This window comes from Tetrao urogallus (genome assembly GCF_951394365.1).
Source record: "Tetrao urogallus genome assembly, chromosome: 1".
NCBI classification, from domain to species: Eukaryota; Metazoa; Chordata; class Aves; order Galliformes; family Phasianidae; genus Tetrao; species Tetrao urogallus.
The window spans coordinates 141,042,087-141,065,756 of NC_136813.1; the positions used below are offsets into that span (position 1 = coordinate 141,042,087).

The following is a 23,670-nucleotide window of genomic DNA, read 5'->3' on the forward strand; positions in this document are numbered from 1 at the left end:
AATGGTATTGGGCTCTGGACAGGAAGAGCAGTGGCATGGCTCTGTGTCTGGCCATGCTGGGCACCTCCTGTGCCTCTGAAAATAATTTCACTTTGTGGCAGCACTCAGATTAAACAGTGAACCTGCTGCCAGCTGACTGGAATTTTACCAGAGAACCTTGAGGGAGGCTATAAACATACATCAGAGGTAGCCACATGCTGCAGTAAATGTAGTGCAAAACAACTGGTGGCTGTTGGTCAACATCACCTACTGTATTTAATAAGCAGCCTTTTCTATTATAATTTATGGTAGATTTAATGATTTTTTCATCGTTTCATCTAGATGCATTACCACAACCATAATAATACTTATCTCAAGGGAAACGGTGACCAGGTGCTGCAGGTATTTTAGACTAATACAAATTGTGTTCTATTGTGAGGGGTCAGTTAATCCAGTTCTCCTCCAAACAGGGACATGCTTTCCTAGAGACAGCAGCTGTTTAGCATTTCATTTAAAGTTAAGTCTTTGTTTACCAGAGAGTGCAATACAAAGCATTTGCATCTCCAGCCTCTTATGGTATCCATATGGAAAAAACTTGCCCAAATTTACTTTGTCATAAGAGGAGCTTTGTATGTTTTTAAAGGCTCTGTCAGTAATTGAAAAGCTAGATTTTAAGAAACAGTGATCATAGAAAACTGAATAAGATTATCATTTTTTAAAACTATCAGTGGGTGTATGGTTGTTTTGATAAGAACATTTCTCCGTGGGGTCCCACAGAAAAGGCAAAGATGCTGAGTTTTGTACATAAACATGGAGGCGAGGCTTACAGATGCTATTTCAGTGGCTGTATTGAGAACGTCAAGGGTAAAGGGGAAACAAAACAGCCAAATTGACAATGAAAATGGAGATTTTACAAAATGGTTCGCTTTTGTTAGTCTGAGGGGCATGACTGTAACAGAGGTAATGGATTTCATTAAATACATACTGTTAGTTTTAATGATACATACTTAACTAATTATTTTTAAAAAATCAGAAGAGTTCTGTGTTAAATTTGTCAATTCCTTTGTTTTTTAACTCCAAAAAATGACTAGGGCATGACTCCACTGATGTATGCTTGTGTCAGGGGTGATGAGGCTATGGTGCAGATGCTGCTAGATGCTGGAGCAGATCTGAATGCTGAGGTGAGGACTTTTTGTTGGTTGTATCTTTGTTCTGTTGTTTGTTGACATCTTAAACTACCCCCTGAAACAGTAGCAGAGGGAAAATCCCAAGAAATAGAGATAAAATTATCTTTTCCTAGACAGCACCATTTGAAATGTGTGAAATCAGACTGCATTAGGTTAACATTTGGATTCACTTTTCAGAAAGGGTCAAGTCATCGGACTTACCCCACAGGTAATTAGTTAGTTGTATTTACATACTGCAAATGAAAATGGCTATTAGCATTAGCACAGAGCACAGCTCTGATAGTAATGGAAGAAATCCCTGAATCTCAGCTGAGTAAAAATGAAGAGGGTAATAGAAATGTCTGTCTGATAGCCTGGTACAGCTTGTGCGTTTGTATGTCTTGGGATGTTCCATCTAAGCATCCCCAGCACACAAGTGCAGTGTCCCCTGCTTTGTTTTATGAAATGCTTTGGTCTGAAAACTGAGGAGCTTGAAGCTTCCAGAATATTAATGTCTCTTTGATGAATGCACATCAAAAACTTACAATCTGTCCACCAAACAGATTGTGGTCCGACTCAATGCAATGCAGGTATGTACATTTTTTAAAAAGCTGTTTGAAAATCCACAAGAGAATTATTTGTTAATGGTTCCAGTTTCAATTTGTGGAGGTCATGAGTAAATTAAGCTGTCTGCTTCACTTATCTGTGTTCCATCTGTTCTGTTTGGATTTGAATGAGCTGATAAATTGTAGGTGCTGCTTTCAGCCAGACATTTTGCACTTCTAAAACATTGAATTTAAAAGCAGAAATAGATGTCACCTGTACGTGACTGATAGCTGTTACTATCTTATTGCTCTTTGGTGTCTTGTGTGAAATCAGCTGATGATTCCTCATGGAGTCCACTCTCACCTCTTCCTTCCCGCAATTCAAGTGAGCTGCCCTCGGATCCAGCAATAACTGAGCATTTGAACCCTTGTTTGCACTGTAGACAGACAGACCAAAGAATGGATGAGCATGGGCTGATCTCTCCTGCTGCTTTGATCCTACAGCTCAGAGCATTATTTAGTTATCACTAGGAGCAGAAATCCTGGCCCTTCCAATTGGGCCAGTAATCTTCCAGACTTGAACCAAATGTAAATTTAAACAGTTTTGTCTTCCTGAAACTGCTGACATCTGAAAGAACAGCTCCAGTGAGAAATTTGAACCTCCCTGATTCATTTCTGTAGAGTGTTTGCTCTCAAATCAAATGAAAACACTTTGGGACAAGAACTATGAGTAATTATGGTGTGCAATTAGAAGATGATTTGTGCACACCACAACCAACTGTGCAAATTGGGCAATTACGGCAAAAAAAGGCAAATCAACCATGAACAAAAATAAATACCCTGTCAGGTGCCTGCATCATTTTTCTTATTTCACTTTGCAAATCAGTTATATATATATGTATTTCCAAAAGTAGCCTCAAATGCTGGGTGCCTCCATTTTTGATTGCCCGTGTTTATCAAAAATGGACTCATCTCCAGATGTGCTGAGAAGCTGCAATCCACTTTGGAGTCAGTGGGACCTGTAGATGCACAGCAAATCTCAATTGAGGTTTTAAAAGCTCTACCACCCACAGGTCTTTTGCAAACATCATGTCAACTGAAGAGAATTGCAATCAAAAGGAGCAAAGGAGTTAAAATGACTTCATTTTCTTTGCCGCTTGCCACAGGCTGCCCCAGACAGCAGTGGGAATTCATGCTGGAGGAGGAGATGCTGGACACTTACCTTCCCTGCTGCTCTTACCCCCCAGGCCTAAATCCTTAGTCTCAAACTGCTTGATCCTCTTCCTCCTGAGCAAACCCAGACCTGAAGAATCCCTGCACCTTTGCTCAGACACCAGCAGGCTTCTCCACTTCCACCAGGGTTGCAATGTGCTGGTCTCTACTGAACTGCAGAAGAGAGAAGGGCACTTCAACCCCCTCTCTTTGGCAAATCTGAGTGATGCAACCAGGCTCTGGTGCAGATCCACTTTAATTGTGGGATCTGTACAGACTGTTCAGATTTTGTCCTCATCCCTTGTTCTCAGGATCGAGGGCTTGGTTTGATGCTTCTAACAAAATGCTGCATGTGGTGCTTGGAAATGTGATTTGCTCATGCAACTAAGCATTTAATAACTAGCCTTGCTCCCCTACATGGATAAAAGTATGTCAGACAAGTTAGTGAAAGTATAGTTGGCTGATAAGACAGAGGTGAAGCATCTTTTACTCTTGATTTTAGTCCTCATTCTAAGATGAATAACAAGATTTTGAATTTTAGTATCATACTCCATCTGAGTGTGCAAGCTCAGATTGCAAATGTTCATTAGATATTTCCATCTCTGTGAACCTCATCAATATTAATATCCCCATCTTTAAGACAGGGAAACTGAAGCAGAGAGTGGTTATTCATCTTTCCTACATTACTACATTAGAGGAAGCAGGAACAAAACCTTAGAAAATGGAAGAAGCAATGTAAAAAAAATACCACTTTTTCTGAGAATACAGTTTGCATCTCTTTTATCTGAAGCCACCCTGCTCTGTTCTAACTCAGTTCAGACAGGAGAAAGCAATAAAAAAGACCTTTCTTAAAATATCTGTGAAATGTCACTCTGCCCCATCAGTTCTCAGCTGCCATTTGCCCTCCAGTGGAAGAGGAGGAGCCTGGAAGCACTTCTGGAAAACTCCAGGGCAGGGACTGTGATTTGTCTTCCTTGATGTCAATGACAGAAGTCATACCAGTTTATGTGGAGAGAATTCCTTTGGGCCTGAAGCAATTCCAAGAGCTGGGGCTGTCGATATACAGTCTGCAGAAGTCAGTGGGAGTGGTCCTTAGCCATAAGCATCCTGATTCATCCCTGCTCCCCTAGCGTGTGCTGCTGTAAACAACTGTGGATGTTCTGACCTTGTGCAAAAGTGGTGGCCAGTGGTTTAGATGGAGCTACAGTAGTTGGTAAAAAGACTTCATTTGGTATAACGCTATTCAAGCTGTCAAATCAGCATGAACAGTTTTAGTATTAAGAAATTTTTTTGCTGGAAAAAAAATGAAACCAATCATTTTCTAAAGCACCTTTCCCAGGTTTTCTATTTCACTTACTCCCTCACGTGCCTGGCTTTCAGGCAGGTTGATTTTATTACACTTTTTAAAAAATAACTTTAATTTGTTTGTAGGTTGTCAGTACTGCTCATAAATACCCATCCGTCCACCCTGAGACCCGCCATTGGACAGCTCTGACATTTGCTGTGTTGCATGGACATATTCCTGTAGTTCAGGTATTATTGTATTTCCCTACCTGCATCTCATTCTTTTTTTTCTCCTCTTTAGTTCCAATTACACCCATCTCAAACCAGTATCCTCTTGTCATACTCATATTGGTTACTTCTGCTTCTTCGAGAGTGTACTGATATATAATAGACCTATTATATAACAACTACGGTGTTCAAACCTTAACCAATATGAGGTTTAAATAGGACAATTTTAAAGCAAACTTGCACCAAAGAAAGTCTGACAACTCCTTGTGCTCCTTCCTGACCACTTGTTTTGTGTGTTTGTCTATTCATTCATTACACTTTCTTACTCTCTAATACTCTTAACAAATACCAGACAGCTGCCTTGGTGGGGAGAGGCAGACAGCCACAGCCATCGCTCTGTCCCAAAGGGGGAGAAGCTCTCAGTCTCCTTACCCGAGCAAGGCGTTGAGTGGGATATGCTGGTTCTCTGCTTTGGCATCTTAAAGTCAAGAAGGTTTATTCTTCAAAACAGCTGTGTCTGTGGCACATGTAACGAAGCTTTGTTAAAACTTTGAAAGCCTAAAGACATAAATGGCCAAGAGTGGCTAGAGGGCAGGCTCTGTCCTGCTCTCCTTGGCCGCTTTTGTTCTCAGCGTTGTCACTATTCATGTGGATGTGTACCCGATGGAAACCACAGCTTTTGGATTCATTGCTGCGATTTGTTCTTAATGATTGCCTTTCTTTGGCCATGTCTTTATAAAAAAGATGGAGGCAATTGAAATCTGTTCCATTTTAAGTCGGTCCTCGGCTTCTAGAAGACCACAAAGGAAGGATGCTTGTTGGGCTGATATTCAGCATTTCCATCTTCAGTGCATTACTTCCTAACACCGACCTTATTCGCATTTCCCATTCAAAAACACTGAGTTACACTTTTTTGGCTCTGAGCTTGGACACCAGTGCTCCTGGTGTCTGGCAATGTAAAATGAGCGAAAAAAGGAATCAATTTGCCTCTGTAAAATAATGGGCAGAACTTGCATGTCACTTGTCTCCATTGTATCTGGTTTGCAGATAATGAGAAGCATTAGACTCTCATTCGTCACTGTTCATGAACTCTTGAACACTGTGGCACCCTCAGTTGCTCTAAATGGTGAATTTTCTTTCTAGTTGTTGTTGGATGCTGGAGCAAAAGTAGAAGGTTCCTTGGAGCATGGAGAGGAAAACTACTCTGAAACTCCTTTACAGTTAGCAGCAGCTGCCGGTAAGGACTTTCTCCTCCCTCTGTTATAAATTCTTCAGTTGAGATCTGTGATTTAGATGAGCAAGCAGTGGGTTTTGAAAGAAGTAAAAGTGCCTCTCTTGAATTGCAGGAAATTTCGAACTGGTCAGTTTGCTGTTGGAGCGAGGAGCTGACCCTATGATAGGAACAATGTACAGGAATGGCATTTCCATGACTCCACAAGGTGACATGAACTCTTTCAGTCAGGCTGCTGCGCATGGACACAGGTAGAGTGGGAACAAGTCTAGTGGCATCCCTCACATGGTTGTTTTTTTCCTGGGAGTCTGGTTTGAGCAGATGGGTGAAAGTTCTGCATGAACAATCAAACAAGCCACCAACTGAGCAGAGATGTGAGGCTTTTTGCTAGCATGTGAATTTAACCAGTTGGTGGTACAACCTGCTCTTTTATATCTGATTGAAAAAAGAGGAAGGATACTCCTTGTGGTGTGTTGCAGTGTGATGTTTGTTAAATAGTAGCTGATGTGTTGGTGGGAAGGAATGCCAAAGACATTCCTTCTGAATTTCTTGACATATTTCTGAGGTTTGGGTTGAATTGTGACTGTACTGCTGCAGCCTTCACTGTCATCGAACAGAGTTTCTGCATCTGTGTTTACTGTAAAGTCCTGTGTGCTTTAATGTTGTCTGTATGCTGCGATTTTTTTAAAGAAAGTAATGAAATGAGCACCTGGCATGCATGATCTTGCAATGTTCAGGAGTTTACTGCAGTGTAATGGATTAGTATTATGATCTTCACGTTCCTGCTTTTCTGATTGTAGCCATCCAGAGGAACATAGATACAGGTTAGAGACAGTACCTACCGTCTATTTGCTTAGAGAAGAGCTGCCAGTGTAACAACATGCTCGTGGCATGTCAGGGTGGGTTCAAACAACACTGCCCATCTGGAGCCTGCAAGGGATATCTGGGAGGACAGGCAGGACAATTTTTACATTTATTGCTCAGGCCTTGGTGCCAGCTCCTCTGAGTGGGAGCCACATGCCTGAGGAGAACTTGAGGCTCTCCAAGGCTTGGCTGCTGCCTGTTCACGTCACAGACCCACAACTTATTTCTAAGAACTGGCTCTTAAACTCCAACTTCTACACTACCCACACTGGCTCCCTTCTCTTTCCCTCTCTCCCCAAACCAGCATTTCTTTGGTACGCCCCATGGCCTGCTGCCACCCCATGCCAGGTTCCAAGCAGGTGTGGGGAGGATGTATGATGGAGGTGGGATGGTAGCCAGCTTGGCTTTTCTTATAGTTGTGGAAACCAAGAGCAACTCCTTTGAGATTGATGAGTTTATGCTGGTATGAACCTGAAGGTACCAAGTGTTTGGCTGAATTTGGTCTTTGGTGTGTCATGGCCTGGATTTGATCGCCCAGCCAGAGCAGTCCCTGATGTGCTTGAACCTGCCCTGGCTGGCCTTGTTGAATGTCTAGTTGCTCTAGCTTTCCCAAACTGCTTTGAGTGTTAATCGAGTGGTGGTGCTTTCAGTAGCTCCAGACAGCTCCCTTCTCAAGTGGCCTCCTTCTCCTTCCTTGGTGAAAGTCTTGAGAGCTTGTCCTAAGGCAGTTCAACCTTAACCTGATGGTGGGGCAGGTTCCAGAAGTCATGAGACACGTGAGAGTCACGTTTAGCTCATGGGTTTGTGTTCCCACAAAGTTCCTGCCATTTGTTTGACGTCTGTACAGTTGCTGTCATTACAGCAGCATCTTGCACTCATGGTCTGGGTTAACAGGTGGGCTATCAGGAGTGGTGCTTGCTCTAGGACTGCTGTAAACTATTCAGTTAATTGGAGTAATTTCTGACCTGCCTGCTGGATAGGTGTCCCGCACCAAGTATCATCACCACTAACTACTCTCCTGCTCTCTCTTTCCCTGTCTCCCTCTCTGTGTCATGCTGTAATTGCCAGGAATGTCTTCCGTAAGCTACTTGCTCAGCCAGAGAAGGAGAAGAGTGATATCCTGTCGCTGGAGGAGATACTGGCCGAGGGGACAGACTTACCTGACTCTGCAGCAGCTCCGCTTTGTGCCAGCCGCAACAGCAAGGCCAAACTGAAAGCCCTGAAGGAGGCCATGTACCACAGTGCTGAGCATGGATATGTGGATGTGACCATTGACATACGGAGTATAGGTCAGTGCAGGTGCCCTTGCTTCTCTGCCTCATCAGAGATACTACTGTAAGAAATGTGTCTTTCATGTGCTGCTGCTTAAACTGACCGCAGCTGCGCCTCCTGAAATTCTGTGGAGGTGGTAATTGCAGGGGGTTTCCCAGCAGGTTTGTGGGTGAGGATGGGGAAGGTAAGTGCAAGCCAGCCCAGGCTTAAAGCCAAGGCTCTCAGAGCTTCTCCGGAGCCAGTTAAGATTGCTGCTGCCTAAGCAACTGCAAAATAGGGCAGCTGCTTTTTATGTCAAATCGTGTGTGCTAAACACACTGTAAGAGCAGTCCCTTATTTTCCATCCTTCATCTGGAACGTGATAGGGGATCCTGCAGGTTCCGGGGCCATTTTGGCTCCACAGCATATCCTGCTCTGCAGGGCAGCATAGTTTTTACCAGCAGCCATCTTCACTCCTGCTTGGCAGAGCGTTAGCTAAGTCTCTAGGGCAGTGTTTGTCTGCTGCTTCCAACAGCTTCTCTTTTGCACTCTGCCATAGTGCATGCAGTCCACAGTTTAAACATCTTTCTTTTCCAAGGTTTATGAGCCTTTGAAGGGAAGAGCAGTGAATGGCTTCTCTGTGTACTAACTGTGCTAGTATGGGGCTTGAGCATTGTAGCAGCCTGTTTGGAGTCTGCTTCTTCTCATGACAAGAGTGGTCAGGAACAGGGGAGGAAATAAATCTGGAATGTGTTTGTCCATTATTCTGTGCCCGATCTCCATTAATCTTCCCCCAGAGAGAAGGCAGCATGTCTCCTGTGCCTCCATGCAGTGCAGCACTCCAGCCCTGGGGACTCATGCATGGGTCAGGGTGTGCATTCTTGGTTTGCCAGGTGCACTGGGCAGGCAAAGCTCTAGGTGCTGAATGAGAGGAGAGAACCAGAGCTGCTCTCAAAGTGCCGGGCATTTGCTGAAATGGAAGGAAAGTACTTCTGATGCCAAGCCCCGGGCTTGTGTTTCCTCCCACTCTGTTCTGCAAGAACAGAAACTAGGTCATGTCCAGCCTAATGTTTGGAGTACTGTATTAACTTTGTGTGTTTTCTCATTCAGTGCAGGGAAACATTTCCCTTTAAGTTCCTAGAGAGTGGTTCTGCTGTGACAAACAGCTACTTGAAAAGGCTAATCTCCTTAACTCACCCAGCACTGTTTAGGGGAAATAGCAATGAGCAGTAGAGGACATGGGATAGGGCTTACAGAAAATTGTAATCTGAAGATCACCAGTTTGAATACAGGTAGGTAGTGACCAAAATCTTTTTTTTCCAGTCAATGGCTCTCCAGGGCCACATTTGAAGAAATGAGCTCATGTAAATCTAGTTTCCAAAAGGTTTTTGTGTCACAGAGCACCACAACAATTACCTCAAATTGGCAGTCTCAGCAGAGAAGCTGAGGGCTAGATGAGCAAAGAGACCACAATCTTCCCTTAGCACTTGGAGGAGAGTCTCTGTGTATTAGGTCTGGGACATCTTGATAACCACCCGCCTTCTCAGCTGTGGTAAATAGGAATTCTATTTCTAGAGTTATTTGGCAGTTTTTGCTTAAAATCTGAAGATTAACACAAGTGAAGATAGAAATAGTAGAAGGGCATATCTTACTCTGGAGCTGGGAGTGAGCTCTGTCCTCTGTCTATAGGTGTTCCCTGGACACTGCACACATGGCTGGAGTCCTTGCGAACATCCTTCCAGCAGCACAGACGACCCCTCATCCAGTGCTTACTGAAGGAATTCAAGTCCATTCAAGAGGAAGAGTACACAGAAGAGCTCATCACACAGGGGTTGCCTCTGATGTTTGAGATACTAAAAGCCAGCAAGGTAGGATAAATTATGTATTCTAAAGAAATCAGCCTCATTTTGATCCTGTACAACAGAAACTGCAATAATGTTTTTGCACTGTGGTCCCAAAGCTTGTTTAGAGCTCTATAGGATTATTATTTTTGTACTGTGTATCTCATTTATCTTTACTGTGGAATCATGGGTTAAAAACACACAAGCTAATTACATCTCCCACTACAACAGCTTAATACTGATGCTAACAATGAACTGAGGAGACAACAGGAGCTAATGCATAGTGGTGAAATTAAAATCACAAGGGTTACTGCAGCACAAGAGCTGCTGATAGCCAAACCAACCCAGAGACTAACTTTACCCAGCTTGTTTTACAGCACCATGCAACAAAGCTAATGCTCACTTTTGCTTTGGATTTATTTAACCTCTCACATTATTTTCTCTTCCCTTCATGTGGGATTATGACTTCTAAACTCGTGAGGAGATGGGTTTCCATGAGAACACATGCAGAATGATACGTCAGACTAATAAAACCTTTTGAGGGAGGAAGGTACTGTTAGGTATGTGAGTAATACAGCAAAGAAGAGACGATCATTGAGCAGGAAGGAGAGTGAAGGTTGTTTTTTTTCTTAGTGTTAGAGTACATGTTGGTACAGTTTCCTATTTGTTAAACTGGAAAGTACCATTTCTCACCCAAAATCCACGCACAACAGCAAGGAGCAAGTATTTTTAGCACCTACAACAATAACCTAAATAATGTGAAGAGAGCTCTGGTACAGACTCTCAATATTAAAGGATTCCAGGCACAGTATAGTTAGTGAGAGCCTACATGGATTTGTTGTATACTGATGCAGATGCGGGCTTGGAGTACAGTCCTGAGCAAATGCTGAACATTTATCCCACCAATTGTTCTGATTTCTGCTCCCATGAATTTTTCCTTTGGGGATAGTTTGAGGTTGGTTTGTATTGCATGGGTATTTATGGAGAATATTTAGAGATATCTTTCAGAAAATCATTCCAAATCCTCGGATTTGTAGTCTGGACTGCCTTGGATTAATACATGTTCATCCAATAACTGACAGCAAGGTGCTGTTTGTTTTGAAAGCTGATATAAAACTAATTATATTGTAAAACTTAATGGAGATTAAGTTTAGGCCCTATAATCTAGGATGAGGGATGGCTTGAGCTGCAGTTCTCCTGTGTGGCTGAAGCCAAAGCCAATTGGTTTATAGATGATTGTCAGTAGAATAAGTTATTTACCTAGGATTGTACCTTTTGGAGATGTTAGTCTGGGTCATCTGGAGTGTCCTCTGGAGACATGGCAGCCAATGAGACTGCTACCTTCTGCTTTGGGTTCACTTAAAAGCTAACATGAAGAGGAGTAAAGCAACGGATATGTCACACACACAGAAAAAGTATGATAAAAAAAATCGGTGCTGATCTTCGTTCCTGCCTCTGGACCTAAAGGAGCTGCCCATCTTCACTCTTCGTGAGCATGCATATTCACAACCACATGTGCTTACAGTGCTTCATATTCTTAGAAAAATAATGAATCATTCGGGGATGCTGTAAGGGCTTACAGATTGTCTGCAAATGGCTTGAATTCTTGCCACAGTCTTGCCTAAACGGTCTCCCACAAAGCTCTTAGAGACATAAATGAGGGCAGACTCTGAGCAGCTCTCTAGAAGGAATCAAAATAAATTCATTTGCAGGAGAAGGAGACAATAAAAGATCTCCCTGGTCACTCCACGTAAGTCAGACAAGGAAAACTGAGATTCAAAGGATCCGCTCCTCTGGGAATGCTGAGAGCAGATAGTGTTCTTTGTATATACCCACAGAACAGAAATCTCCTTGAAGAGGTACAGAAGGGCTGTAGCTGTGGTTCATGGCCCTCTCTTTCTGCAGTGAATTATAAAGTTTTGCATTGTGTGGAGTTGTCAGGAGAGGATTTTGATTTGTCCATGTGGGCATCCTTTTTCCTGTGGGCCAGGAACTTTGAGATTACAACTCTTGCTAGACATCACAGTATGTCCCAACACATTTCCTTAATGAGTTTTTCAGGGCAAAAAGTATGTAATAGGCAACTAGAAAGCACAAAGCCACTTAGTGCTCTCCGGCTGATGTAAAACAAGATGTCCCATTTGCTACATATTGTGATGCTCAGTATATTTTAATTGCATGACAGCTCGTACCTAATTGAAATGGCATTTCGCAGTCCTATAAGTAGTCCCAACTATCCTGCAGTCTCAGAACAATTTACAAATATTAATGAGTTGAGATATGGAAGAAGATCTTAGCCTCCTTTTCTGAACAAGGAAACAAAGGTAATTAAACAGGCAGATTTTCAATGCCTTACAGAGTTGCAATCTCAGCCTCAGAAGCTGTGACAACCTGGCTAAGCCAGACATCAGTTTATAATTTGAGTAATTGGCTTGAGAGACTCTCCAGAAATTGCACAGAAACGTAGATAATATCTCTGAATAGGAAATGGGTCTTCTATCCCAGCTTCCACTTGCAGTGTAGGACAGAAGGTTCTTACTGGTTCACAGGATATGAAGAAAGGGCAGGTATTGTAAAAATGAAAAGACTAAGGAAAAAGTACTATTTACAAGGACATGACCAGCTAAAAGGAATGCCTTTGTCTTACAGATTATTTTTTTTTAATACCCACACCTAGAGGGTCTTAGGGTCCAAATATGAAAGCTTGGATGGGATCTCTGCCACCACTACTGATCGGAGTGTCCTGGAGCCCAGTAGGTTGGCATTTATATGACAGGACACTGATGATGTAAAGAAAAACAAAAATAATATTTTCTGAAGCTCTGATGCTGGAACACAGAGCGGTAACAAGAATTAGCAAGTCAGGCAAAACTGCCTGAGCTGTAGTTCCTAGAGTTACTGCCTCTCCTAAAGCTGTGAAATAGGAGGGGAAGAACAGTTAATAAATTGCATTTTGGTCAATCACCACTGCACTGAAGCCCTGGGGAAAGACTTCCAAAGGCACAAATGAGGATTTGGTACCCAGCCTCCTGGTGGCTGCCAGTAGGACTGAGCACTTGCATTTCCTTTCATGCCTTTAAATGTTTTTATCAGCTGCTCTGCTCAGAATTGATTTGAGAGTGGAGGAATGAAGTATTTCCATGCAGCTGAGGAAAAGCTACAAGAACAGGCAGATGGCTTTGCCCCCTCTGCTGTCCTGCAATCAGCCCGGATCCCTGCCAAACCAAAGACCAGGCAAGGTGTTCCAGGGCAGGCAGCGGTGATGGAAGGGACTTGGAGAGCCCTGTTTGGGGCACTTCCCTAAGAGAAGGCAAAATTCTGATTTAAAACTTCCAGTGAAGCTGTGTAGTTCACTAAGGGGATTTGGGCCACTGGATGAGGAGGAAAGGCTCTCTTATTTTGGGACTGACTGGCTCTCTGAGGGAGATGAGCTCATGGACAGTCTGCTTAAATTAGTTTGGACAGAGCTGCATGTGACAAAAGCTGGAGAGAGTTTTCTGGGAGCAAGTAGCCCTGAGCTAAACTTGGGCTGCTGTAGAGGGCAGAATTAAGTCCCTCAAAGCTAAGATGACATTGGAGATCTTGTGAAAGAAGAAAACAAGAAGGTGCAACTGATTCGCTGCCCGTCAGTATCTGTGTCACATTCTTCATGGCCTGAGGAATCCCTCCAAACTTCTTACTGGGCCCTCTTGTTTGCCTGTAGCCAAGGCTGATGTTTGCACTGCCTGAGCTTGTCTCTGAGCTGAATTGACATCCTGCCCCATGTCATAGTGCCCCATTTTTGCTTGACTAGTGACTGTAATTGTGGGCTGGTGGCAGCACTGAGTTTGCGCCCCTCAAATGAGAATTTAAGAAGAGTCTGGTGGAGGAAGTACTCAGATTTATGGACTTGTAGTGCTTGAGTGGGACTGGCAGGTCAGCCACAGGCAGGCACAGGGATCTCAGGCCTTACCCTCGGGCACAGAGTAGGCTAACTGCATGTGATAACAGCTAATAGCCATTCTTGTAAGATGGTGGGCAGCAACCAAAGGGAAGAAAACCTGCGGCTGTCCTGCATGCCCACGTGCATACAGAATCACTGAATAGCTAAGATTGGAAAAGACTTCTCAGATCATCTAGTCTAACCATCAGCATTTGGAAGAGGTTGGTTCTAGATGTCCACTCTGAGGCTCAGTGTGAGTTTGCATTGTAATTAAATCAGCCAGCTCCATCCATGCAGATGGGCCAGCTCCGTCAACAGCAGTACTGGGTGGTGAGCCAGTTTTGTCCACTGCTTTTTCTGTATGCAGCAACTTAGATCAGATTGTCTATGGCCTAGTTCTTGGAGAAAGAAAATAATCTTTCAATTTCAAGTAAACTCTTGCACAGCCTTCTCCCTCCCACCCCTGCTATGGGCATGGAGCTGCTATTTGCCATTTCTTTGAATACTCTGGGGGAACGTATTGGAAAAGTTGGTTAACTGTACATAAAGTGCACATGCTGAAATGTTGTGTGAAGCCCCGCCTGGCTCTGGAAGCGCTTTATACCAGGAAACCTTGGCTTCTTACTACAAGTATTGCTGCTAGTGTACTGCCCAGGGCAAAAACGACTTGAAAAATCGTGGTAGGTCCTTCACTGCCCTTTCTCTGTAGCGTTTAGCCTTCCCATCAGGTTCTGTTAGTAGTTCATTTTCAAAAAATAGCCCATTAGTGAGGTGTTGATTACACTGTGCATTAAGACTTGATGAAAGATGCAGGAAACTGTTTGCAAAGGTGTTTCCTCAGAATTTAAAATTCCTGCTGAGCTTCACACACACTCCATATGCATCTGTAGGCAGCTGAAGAAACCCGCAGGAATGCACAGTTATTTGGAAAGTTGAGCTGTTTGAAAAACAGCCATCAATACCATGTTGACAGTTATTTAGAATAAATAACAATTTAAAACAGTAGCCAGTTTTAAAAAATTCTGTAAGAATTCAGGCATGTAGGTATCTTGAGAAACTTTGGCCTATTTAATTTAAAAGCCAAAGCAATCTCTAACCAGTGACTTTGTTGTACGTAATCCAAAATCTCCTAGAAAGTTAAGTATTTAATATATCCTTTCAGAAATAGTAACATGTAGACTCTGACACAAGTGCATTAACTACTGGAAAAAAATGTTGATGGCTCCAGCAAACAAAAAGCAGTAGGAAAGCCTACAACACCTGCCTGCTGTTACAGCAATGTTTAGAAGCTGAAGCTTCGGATGGGTGTTCTGTTTATTGCTGTGGTCTTTCTGGTTTTAATTCCTCTAAAGTAAAAATCAGAAAAAGTTTCTCAGAGTAATGCCAACAAACTCAGTTTCTGCTTTTGTGTTCTACAAAGTCCAGGCACAGTGGTCAGCAAACAACATCTTTCCCTAAAGGCTGTACGTGACCTGTAACATGGCATTGGAAAATGAAGGAGTTAAAAAATTCTCCTTCATGTTTCTTGCATCACAGTGGGTTGAAATGACTATTAAGAAAGGTGGGCTTAATGAAATTGGTTTTGCTATACGAAGCCAGACTGTCCTCTTCTGCAGGAAGGGCTTAGGTTATAGGGGAGAGGTACCCTGTAGTATATTTGTTCACCAGGTAGTATTTCACTTTTCTTGAAAAAATAAAAACCTGGAAATTGAATATTTTGGTCAACAGTTGGAATATTTTAAGTGAAGAAAAGTGTAGGCTTTACACGTAGGGGACAGACACACCAAAACCAGTAATAGAAATAGCCCTGAAGACCTCCACGATCCTAAAATGCCCGCTTACAGGTTTCATGGAGTGGCTGATACCCTCCCATGTGTTAGCTAATGCTCAGCCTGAGCTCACTGATTGATCTTCTGGCTGAGACTTTGATTTCTTGAAGCAAGTTTCACTGAAAAATTGCAGTGGTCTGTAATGTTGCCCATTGTCATTTGTAGTACTTCTGTGTCTAAACAGTTCAGAATAACCAGGACGCAAGTTATCCACACGTGTACATCATGCATTCTCCGTGTGAGATGTGAACGCCAGGTACCAAGTGGCATTTTAATAACCAACTATTAACCCTGTATTGTGTTTTCATAACACAAATTCAGTTGTCATACTAACACAGGTTTGATTTATTTTTTTCCTCCTCTCCGTCTGCCTTCTAAAATGTTTCCCTGCCAGAGGCAGGAGCCGTTTCTTCATTGACAATAAATAACTGCCATGGATGTGACACCTGCCCTGTTATGGGCTCTCACCCAGGGATTAGACCGTGCCCAGGGTTCTCAGCTTTTTACATACAATGCACAGCTGTGATATAAAGAGTCTTTTGAAAGGAAGACTTGGCAGCTTTCCCAGAACTAGCTGAAGGGTCCATTTGTGCCTTACCTGTGATTAATTCCTTTCCGTTTGTATTTGCAGTGGAATGACTTGAGCCCGGCACTAACAAAACCCATTTTGTTATGCAGTTCACTGCCTCTAACTGTGTCTTCAACCTCTGGGGCTTCCCTACCTTTGCAACTGTTGACTAATATGAATTATGTGTGTGCTGTTTAATCATCTAGGAGTGACCCTCTAAAGCGGAATTTAATCAGTTTGGATGCAGCTGGTAAAAAAATGAATTATGCTTGAGAACTGTAGCGGAAGCACCCAGGGAAGGATGACAAAGATTCAGAGAGACGGCAAAGAAAGTCTCGTAGCAGAGTTTGAGTGCTTGAGCTTGGGAGGTCTATGAAAAGCCCTTTCTATTGCCTTAGCACTTATTGACTCTTTATGGGAAGAGGGGAGGGTAAGTAGAGGAATAATTCAAAGGCATCCCAGCCTGTTATGGAAGGAAGTTCATGCATGACTCCTCAGTGGATCTGAGGCATCTTGAGACTTCACTGCTGGAACAGTGTCTGAGGACCACATGCAGAACAGGTGACTGGAAGCAGCACTTCTGCTTCTCTGTGTTTAGCGGAGAGCTGGGTTCTCCCAGCATCCTCAGGACCAGCAAGAGAAAAGTTACCTTTGCCAGCACCCCTGTGCCCTGAGCAGCATGCTTTCTCTGCTTACGGGGCAGATATGTATTAAATGACAAACACTGAGCCCAGAATTAGAGTGTTATTTTTCAGCTTAACAACGTGTTTGTTTTTGTGGCTTTGTGGTAGAGGAATTCAAGGGCCTGGCATTTTTGGGCTAAGTTGGCAAAGAAGAGCAGCCTAAATTGTTACCACTGTAGAAGGCACTGAGGTGGAGGTGGCAGGGCGTCTTAGACCAGTCAGGATTCCTACACACTGAGATTTGAGCGACCCAGGGAGAATCAGTGGGGAAACCCATGAAGAAGAGGCAGCTAAAGGAAAGTGTGATCTTGCTGGAAAAGCAAAGGGAAATCCTTAGCCTGACTTCTGAATCCAGCCTAGGTTTTGCTTCTTGAGATTTTGTAGCATGAGTCACCAAGATGACACTTACCTTCCGCAGGTACTGGAGAAAACTACTTGGTATGTCCCAGCTGTGTCCAGTACCTTGTAGGACATTTCAGAATGTCTAGGCCAGCTTGAACCCAGTCAGAAGATATGAAGCAGACTCTTTCATGGGTTGTGCCTAAGTCTTAAGGAGCCTTTCTTGAGTTGTGCTGCCAGACCTTCATCATCAGAAGGGCGTTCAGGAAAAGATACCCCACCCAGTTCTTTACCTCCTCTCAGATCATTCAGTTGTCTCTGCTCTGGCAATTTGAAAAACTTCAGCTTTGCTTCAAAAGAATTTATGAATTCCTTTCACAGTTCAAGTGTGGGGAATTCCGTTAGATCTCCTCTGAAGAATGCTTTTAAGTCAGGAGGCCGCATGTATCTACAAAGCAAAGTTGCTTGCTCACCGACCAACTCTCTGCTGGAAGCATTGTCTTCTTAAGAAGATTCACTGTTGTTCCCTGTTCCCTTTAGCCTATTTGTAAACTACCCTGTGGCTAGGTAAATATTTTCATTGTATCTTATGCCAAGCTTTCTTCCCCCTCCCATAAAAGCAGATGCACATGGAGCTCCCTTTGACTGCAAATGCATGCTCATATCTGAGAGGAAGCTGGCCTTGATCTGGATCTCAGCATCAAGCATCAAGGCAAAATATTTTCTAACTTCAAACCGTGGCAAGAAAACAAACAGGTTTGCTTCTCTGGTGTTGATATCACCACCCACAACTGCTGCAGAGAGCTCCTACAGCTGTTCTTACACAATCAGCTGGTAGGGTGATGAATAAGCAGGAAAGAATAATGTTCAGAGCTTAAGTGGGTTGGATGTAGTAACCAAGATAGCTTTGGAGCTTCTTGATATTGGTGCACATATGGTGGAATGTCATCTTCTTTGCTGGAGCAATTCTGATGTACCAGGTTGTTGTCTCCTGTAGTTGTTTCCAGTTGCTTCACGGGCAGCCGACCACAACTTGCTCCAAGAAAAAAAACATTGGGCTTCTGGAAAAGCAAGGATTTTTTTTCCCCAGCAATGCTGTTGCAGACTGTACCCTTGATGAAGCATCCCTTTTATCTCTCCTCCTTGCTGTTTCTTTCTGCCTGCTTTATTGGAGATGCCAGTAGGCTGCAGGAAGCAGGGCCAGGGCCAAGGCCCTAGGAGACTTGGCTGTGTGCAGATTTGCATGGGGAGCAGTTCCTTTCCTTTCCTTTCCATGTCTTTTTGGAAGAAAACTTGCTATATTTTGTTAGTGATGACTTTAAATGCTTTGTCTTTCTATCTGAGCGTGTTTCTTAAATCTATCAACAGAAGCCAAAGGTCTCCAGCCTCCTGTCTGCCAAGTGAAAGCAGTGTCCCGTGTGAGAGCTCTGAAGGTCCATGATGCATGGTGTCTCTGCCTGCTTGATAGCCCTGTTTCCTTTGACTCATTGATCCTAGTCTCCCTTTCCTTTGTCATTTTTCCCTTTGTTCCATCTTTGTTCTGCATCATAGTGTTCTAAAGCCTCTTTTATGTGAGTGTATCCTATTCTGAGTTAATTAGAGCTTAATCTAGACCAGTTCTCAATGGGATTGTGGGCAGTCAGTGGCGAGGTGGCTGTACAATGGGCTGGGGTCCACATGCTGTGGCAGGGCTCATCACCCATCTTGTGCTGAAGAGACTGACAGGTTCCCCAGGCTTGTTTGCATGTGACTCGTCCATCATGCCAGTTCAAGTTACAAGCCTGGATCCTCTTCCCAACCGTGCATGGCTGTGGCTGGCTCGTTCCTTCCCAGTCTCAATGCACCTGGACTTCCTGGTCTGCAGTGGGTGAGACCTCTGGCTCCTAATGAGGCCCTGGGAGGTTGATATCTGTTTTATTATCAGTGCGTTCCCACGGGCATCCAAGAGAGGAGGAGATGCTTTGTCTTTTTTGACGTATATGTATGTGTAAGTAGGCACTGCTCTTATACCTCTCCTCTTCAGAAACTTCCCTTCACTCCAAAATATGGTATTAGCCTCATCCTGTGTTGTATTTATTGACATCTTAGTGCCTGCTGCCTCCAGCTCAGACCCTGGTAATCGGCATCCCCCCGGACATGCTCCTCCCTGGCTGACTCAGCCAGCACGGCTTCGGCACAGCCCTTCCGAGCAGAGAAGCAATTGCTCTTTCTGCCCTGTCTGTCTAGAGCTTTCCCCGCATCCCTCCCAATGGCTGAGTCACTTCCTTCTGTAAATCTGGCTTTAAATCTTCCTTTTCTTTTTTTCCCTGTGATTCACTCCCTTTGTGAAGTGATTTGCAGAGCTTCAGCTTTGCCGACGCTGAACAGAGATGCTCCTGGGGCACTGCATCCACGATGTCCTGGAGCCACAACAGTGAGCCCTCACTGGTGGCTGCTCCCATGCCATGCTGAGTGGTCTCTCTTGGTATCAGTATTTCTTAGTATCTTTCTCTTATCCCGATATTTCTTTCAATATTATGTCTGATGTAGTAATGGGAGCCAACTTCTGCCTGCAGGCGAGTGCATGTAATTTCCTTTGACATCAGCGTGTGCCTATGAAGGCACAGCTCGTTTCCTTTTCCCACCCTGTTTAATTAGATACGGTGCAAGAGTTATTACAGTATCTCTGCCACTCCTCCTCATCCCTTGTGGGATTTAAGGAATTTCTACTTTTAGAACTGAATTGAAATGTGCTCAGAGAAGGAAGACTTCAATTTCTGCTTAATAAGCCTGAAGATATTTTTAGTATAACATCTAAACTCCTCCATTGTTTATATTGTTATAATTTTACTTCCTTACTTGCTTACTTCCTTGGTCTTGGACCATCTAAGCATCTCATTTTTTCATGGTTTCCCAGTATGGAAGGGAATTGCCAACCAACATGGTAGCTGAAAGTCAAGATACTTCATTTTCAGGAATTAGCTGTGTGGCTCCATCAGATTTGATGAGTTCCAGTTACCAGCAGAGACTAGGGTAAAATCTGCAAGAACTTTTGAATCCTGCTATCAGATGTGACTCAGGTGGTTAAGCACTAAATTCATTTCACCGTCATTGAAGTTTAGTCTGGGTAGAGCCGGGGATCTGATTCTGTGAGGTTCTGGTGGTCTCCTCAGAGAACCAATGCCAGGGGTATAAGATCATATTAATGACATGTCTGGGGTTAAATGAGGAGCTTCAGTGGCATTCTGTGATGCTTCTGTCATTCTGTAAAGGAGGGGCTGTATGTGAGGACGTCGTGCTTGGAAATGTATGCTGGCTGTTTCTAAAACATGAGCAATGACCATTTTCCAAGGAGCAACATAAAGGTATTTTTCATTGAAGTAAGTTTGAAAATAAAATGAAATGGCAAAGGAACATGGCTTATTTGGAAGGGACGGTGGCGTTTGAGTTTGTTGGGAAAATAAGGTCCAAGGAAAGGACGTTCCATTTTACCTGCTTCCTGCAGGGGATGCAACAAGCAAGTGGTTTATAATAAATACCGAACTTCTGGTTTTTAATAAAGTTGCAGCAATCATATTTTTCAGCTTCAAAACAAACAGCTCTTGAGAATAATCTAGTGTCTCCCTTTGAATACTAAGTTTATGTTTCTTGTGTTTGTTTCCTTTTGCTTAGAACGAAGTGATAAGTCAACAGCTATCCGTCATTTTCACTCACTGCTACGGACCCTACCCCATTCCAAAGCTCGTGGAAATTAAGCGCAAGCAGACCTCTCGCTTAGGTAAGCATGACTTGAAGATGGTTCTTTGGTTCTCTAAGGAGAGCTGTGGGAAATCTGCATTGCAGGCTGAGTGTACAAGTCAGAGAAAATGTGAACTCGGAAGGCAGGACTAGAAAAATGAGAGGCCCTGAGTTTAGACTGTCCTAAATTCCCACTGAAATCTGTAGGACCATCAGATACTGGAGTGGGACTGTAAACCTGCAAAGATCTGAGTTGCTAATGAGGCTGAAATCACAGCCTAGGGCCCGAAGCCAAATGTCTGTCCATATCTCAAACCATGCGGTTGGCTGTGGGTGACATTGTGGTGGCATGGCACTCCCAGCCCTGCTGGCAGAGGCCAAATTGGTTTACTGTGACCTAGAGAAGAAGTGAGCCAATTTCCAGGATGCTTTTCCCCTTGGCACAAAGTCTTGCCTGCCCTGGGAGAGGGTGAGGGTATGGTCTCAGGGTATTTCTCTGCAGTTTGCTTTGGGGAACAGAGCTGGGAAGCTGTGCCAGCTCCCTGTGGCAGGACTGGCTGGCCATCATCTCAGCAAAGATGACACAGATTTCAAAACTTTGAATTTCCTCAGTCTGAACTCCATATGCCTGACTGTAGGTCTCCTGTCTCAGACTGTCCAAAATAGCTTGATGGGCTTTACTCATTATAAACAATATCCTTTTACACCATTGTCTTCTTTTGTCAAAACAGGAAAATATTATGTACATTCATGAACTCTTCCAAACCAAATTTATTGGTGGTGTGTTTCTTTTTTTTTTCCTTTCTGTAATTCTAGATCCCCATTTTCTTAACAACAAAGAGATGTCAGATGTTACATTTCTGGTGGAAGGAAGACCATTTTATGCGCATAGAGTGCTGCTATTTACTGCATCACCACGGTAAGATGCAGAAACGTTTCCGTTTCTTAGCAAAAATAGAAATTGATTTTGTGTTCTTGTATTTTCGTTAGTGTTGTTAAGATTCTTTGAGGGTTAATGGCTCAATCTTCAAGTTTTTCTTAAGCAGCAAATCTCAGCAGCCTATTTCTGATTGATCTGCAGGGCAATAACAAGTGCTTCCATCACTAGATTCCCACCCTGTAAATGCTCCACGCTTCTCGCCATGCAGCTGACTTCATTCTACCAAGGCACATTTGCATGGAGCTCATCACTTTATCCAGCCCTTAAACATAGAGCAGTCTTAATAGTTTGCTTCTTAATAGTCATTTATTCCATGAGCAGCTAAATCTTGTCTTGCATCCATGTACACAATCTCTAGGAGAAACAAGTTACTATCACTTGATTCACTGGGGATTTTACATTTTTTTAAATAAAATTAGATGCATATAAAACATGTCATGCTGTATCAAAAGGCAGTACTTATGTTTTCCTCCCCGTGCTCAGAAGGCTGGATGTGGGTCACTCATCTCAGCCTTCAAGAGTATTCCTTTTTTACATTGATCACAAACGGTATTTGTACACAACTTTATAATTAAAGATGTGCAAGCACAATCCGAACTTTAGCTCTAAGCTTATTAAATTGCCTTCAAAATGGAGTTTGTCACTAATAAGATCAAATCAATTGTTATCCATATTTTAATTTAAATGCAGTGATAGTATGGAAGAGGTTATCATCCAGCAGATGCTGGTCTTGATAGATAAACTAAACTTTGCACTGCCTCTAGAAGGTCAGATGAATTATTGACAAGAGAGGGTACAAGGGCAGATGTCTCTGATGGTGCACTCGCCTTCTAATCAAATGAGAATATCTAGCAATAATTAACTTTAGAAGTGTTTTTATCTTGAAACCTATGTCTGAATTTCAGGTTTTGATAATCAGAAAAAGTAGCATACCTAGTTTTCTCTCTTACCACTTCTTACACAATTGTATCAAGCCCGTGTAGAAGCAGTAATCTTAATGTAGTTGTTTTAATGTTTTGTTCAAAACATTTTTGCAGCAGCACAATATAAATAGGCTAAAAATGATCTTCAAATAAAGTAAGTGCGCAGTTTTAAATTTGCAACTTCCTAAACAACCATGTTTCCTTCAAGCAAAAAAAAAAAGAAAAGAAAACAAGTTTGATTTTGTGATATGCATCTTTCCGGTATCTGAATCTCCTGTATGCATTTTTTCTATTGTGGTATCAGAAGTATTTTTCCAAAATTTCAAATTGAAACCTCCTAAAAGAGAGGCTTCTTCCTTTCAGTTTGAACTTTATTTTGTGTAACTGTCTGAATGCTGATGCATTTCAGTGACAAATCCATTCATTTCAGTGTACTGTTTTTGCAAGAGCTGATGCTGTCCTTCCACTCTGCCATAGTTTTCCACGTAGATAATTGGGCTGGTATTTCAATCTTGCTCCTTTCTATTTAGGTTTAAAGCATTGCTGTCTAGCAAGCCCTCAACTGATAGTACTTGTATTGAGATCAACTATGTGAAGTACCCCATCTTTCAGGTAAAGTCAGTTCTCACATTGAATTTGAATGGAACATAGAAACATTGTACGTGCCCTGTCTGAACTAATACAAATATGTTTGATAAGCATATAGCTCAGAGTAGTGGTTTCATGAGCACAGAATCCATCTCCTTGCATACACTAAGCTGCATAGTGCTATTGATAGCAAATGTCATGCCCAACCAGATTCAATAGCATACATTTCACTTATACAGGGTATGCAGATAAAGCAGAGCATGTCATTGGGAAGTACTTGGTTCTTTTTTCTCTTGCTGACTTTTTCTGTATTTAATGGACAGGCTTCCAGGCACAGTTCATTTGCTTCTTTAGCAATGTTGTTCAATCAATTTTTTTGCCATGAAAATACAGAGTATTTTCTGTAGCATATACTTGTATGTGCTTCACTTCCCTTGAGTCAGAGCCCAGGCAGTTCCATGTATCAGCTGTTATAGATGAAGATATTTCCCAGCTAACTATAGTGACTTTAAACCTGCTGGAAGCTCACTGCAGAGAGATGTTAGTTGTCTCGTATTGCA

At 42.9% G+C, this 23,670-nt stretch overlaps 1 protein-coding gene across 1 annotated transcript in view; it reads left to right on the top strand.

The window, feature by feature from the left end:
* The window catches only part of ABTB3 (ankyrin repeat and BTB domain containing 3), a gene marked incomplete at both ends in the record, with an annotated part of 168,805 nt that overhangs the window by 137,747 nt on the left and 7,388 nt on the right, over nt 1–23,670 (top strand). The window contains 9 exons of the mRNA XM_079539186.1: nt 1,071–1,160; nt 4,334–4,435; nt 5,558–5,651; nt 5,761–5,896; nt 7,578–7,798; nt 9,450–9,628; nt 20,594–20,699; nt 21,476–21,578; nt 23,053–23,134. Of these exons, the coding sequence (XP_079395312.1) occupies nt 1,071–1,160; nt 4,334–4,435; nt 5,558–5,651; nt 5,761–5,896; nt 7,578–7,798; nt 9,450–9,628; nt 20,594–20,699; nt 21,476–21,578; nt 23,053–23,134 (1,113 nt within the window). The remainder of the gene's footprint in view (nt 1–1,070; nt 1,161–4,333; nt 4,436–5,557; nt 5,652–5,760; nt 5,897–7,577; nt 7,799–9,449; nt 9,629–20,593; nt 20,700–21,475; nt 21,579–23,052; nt 23,135–23,670) is intronic.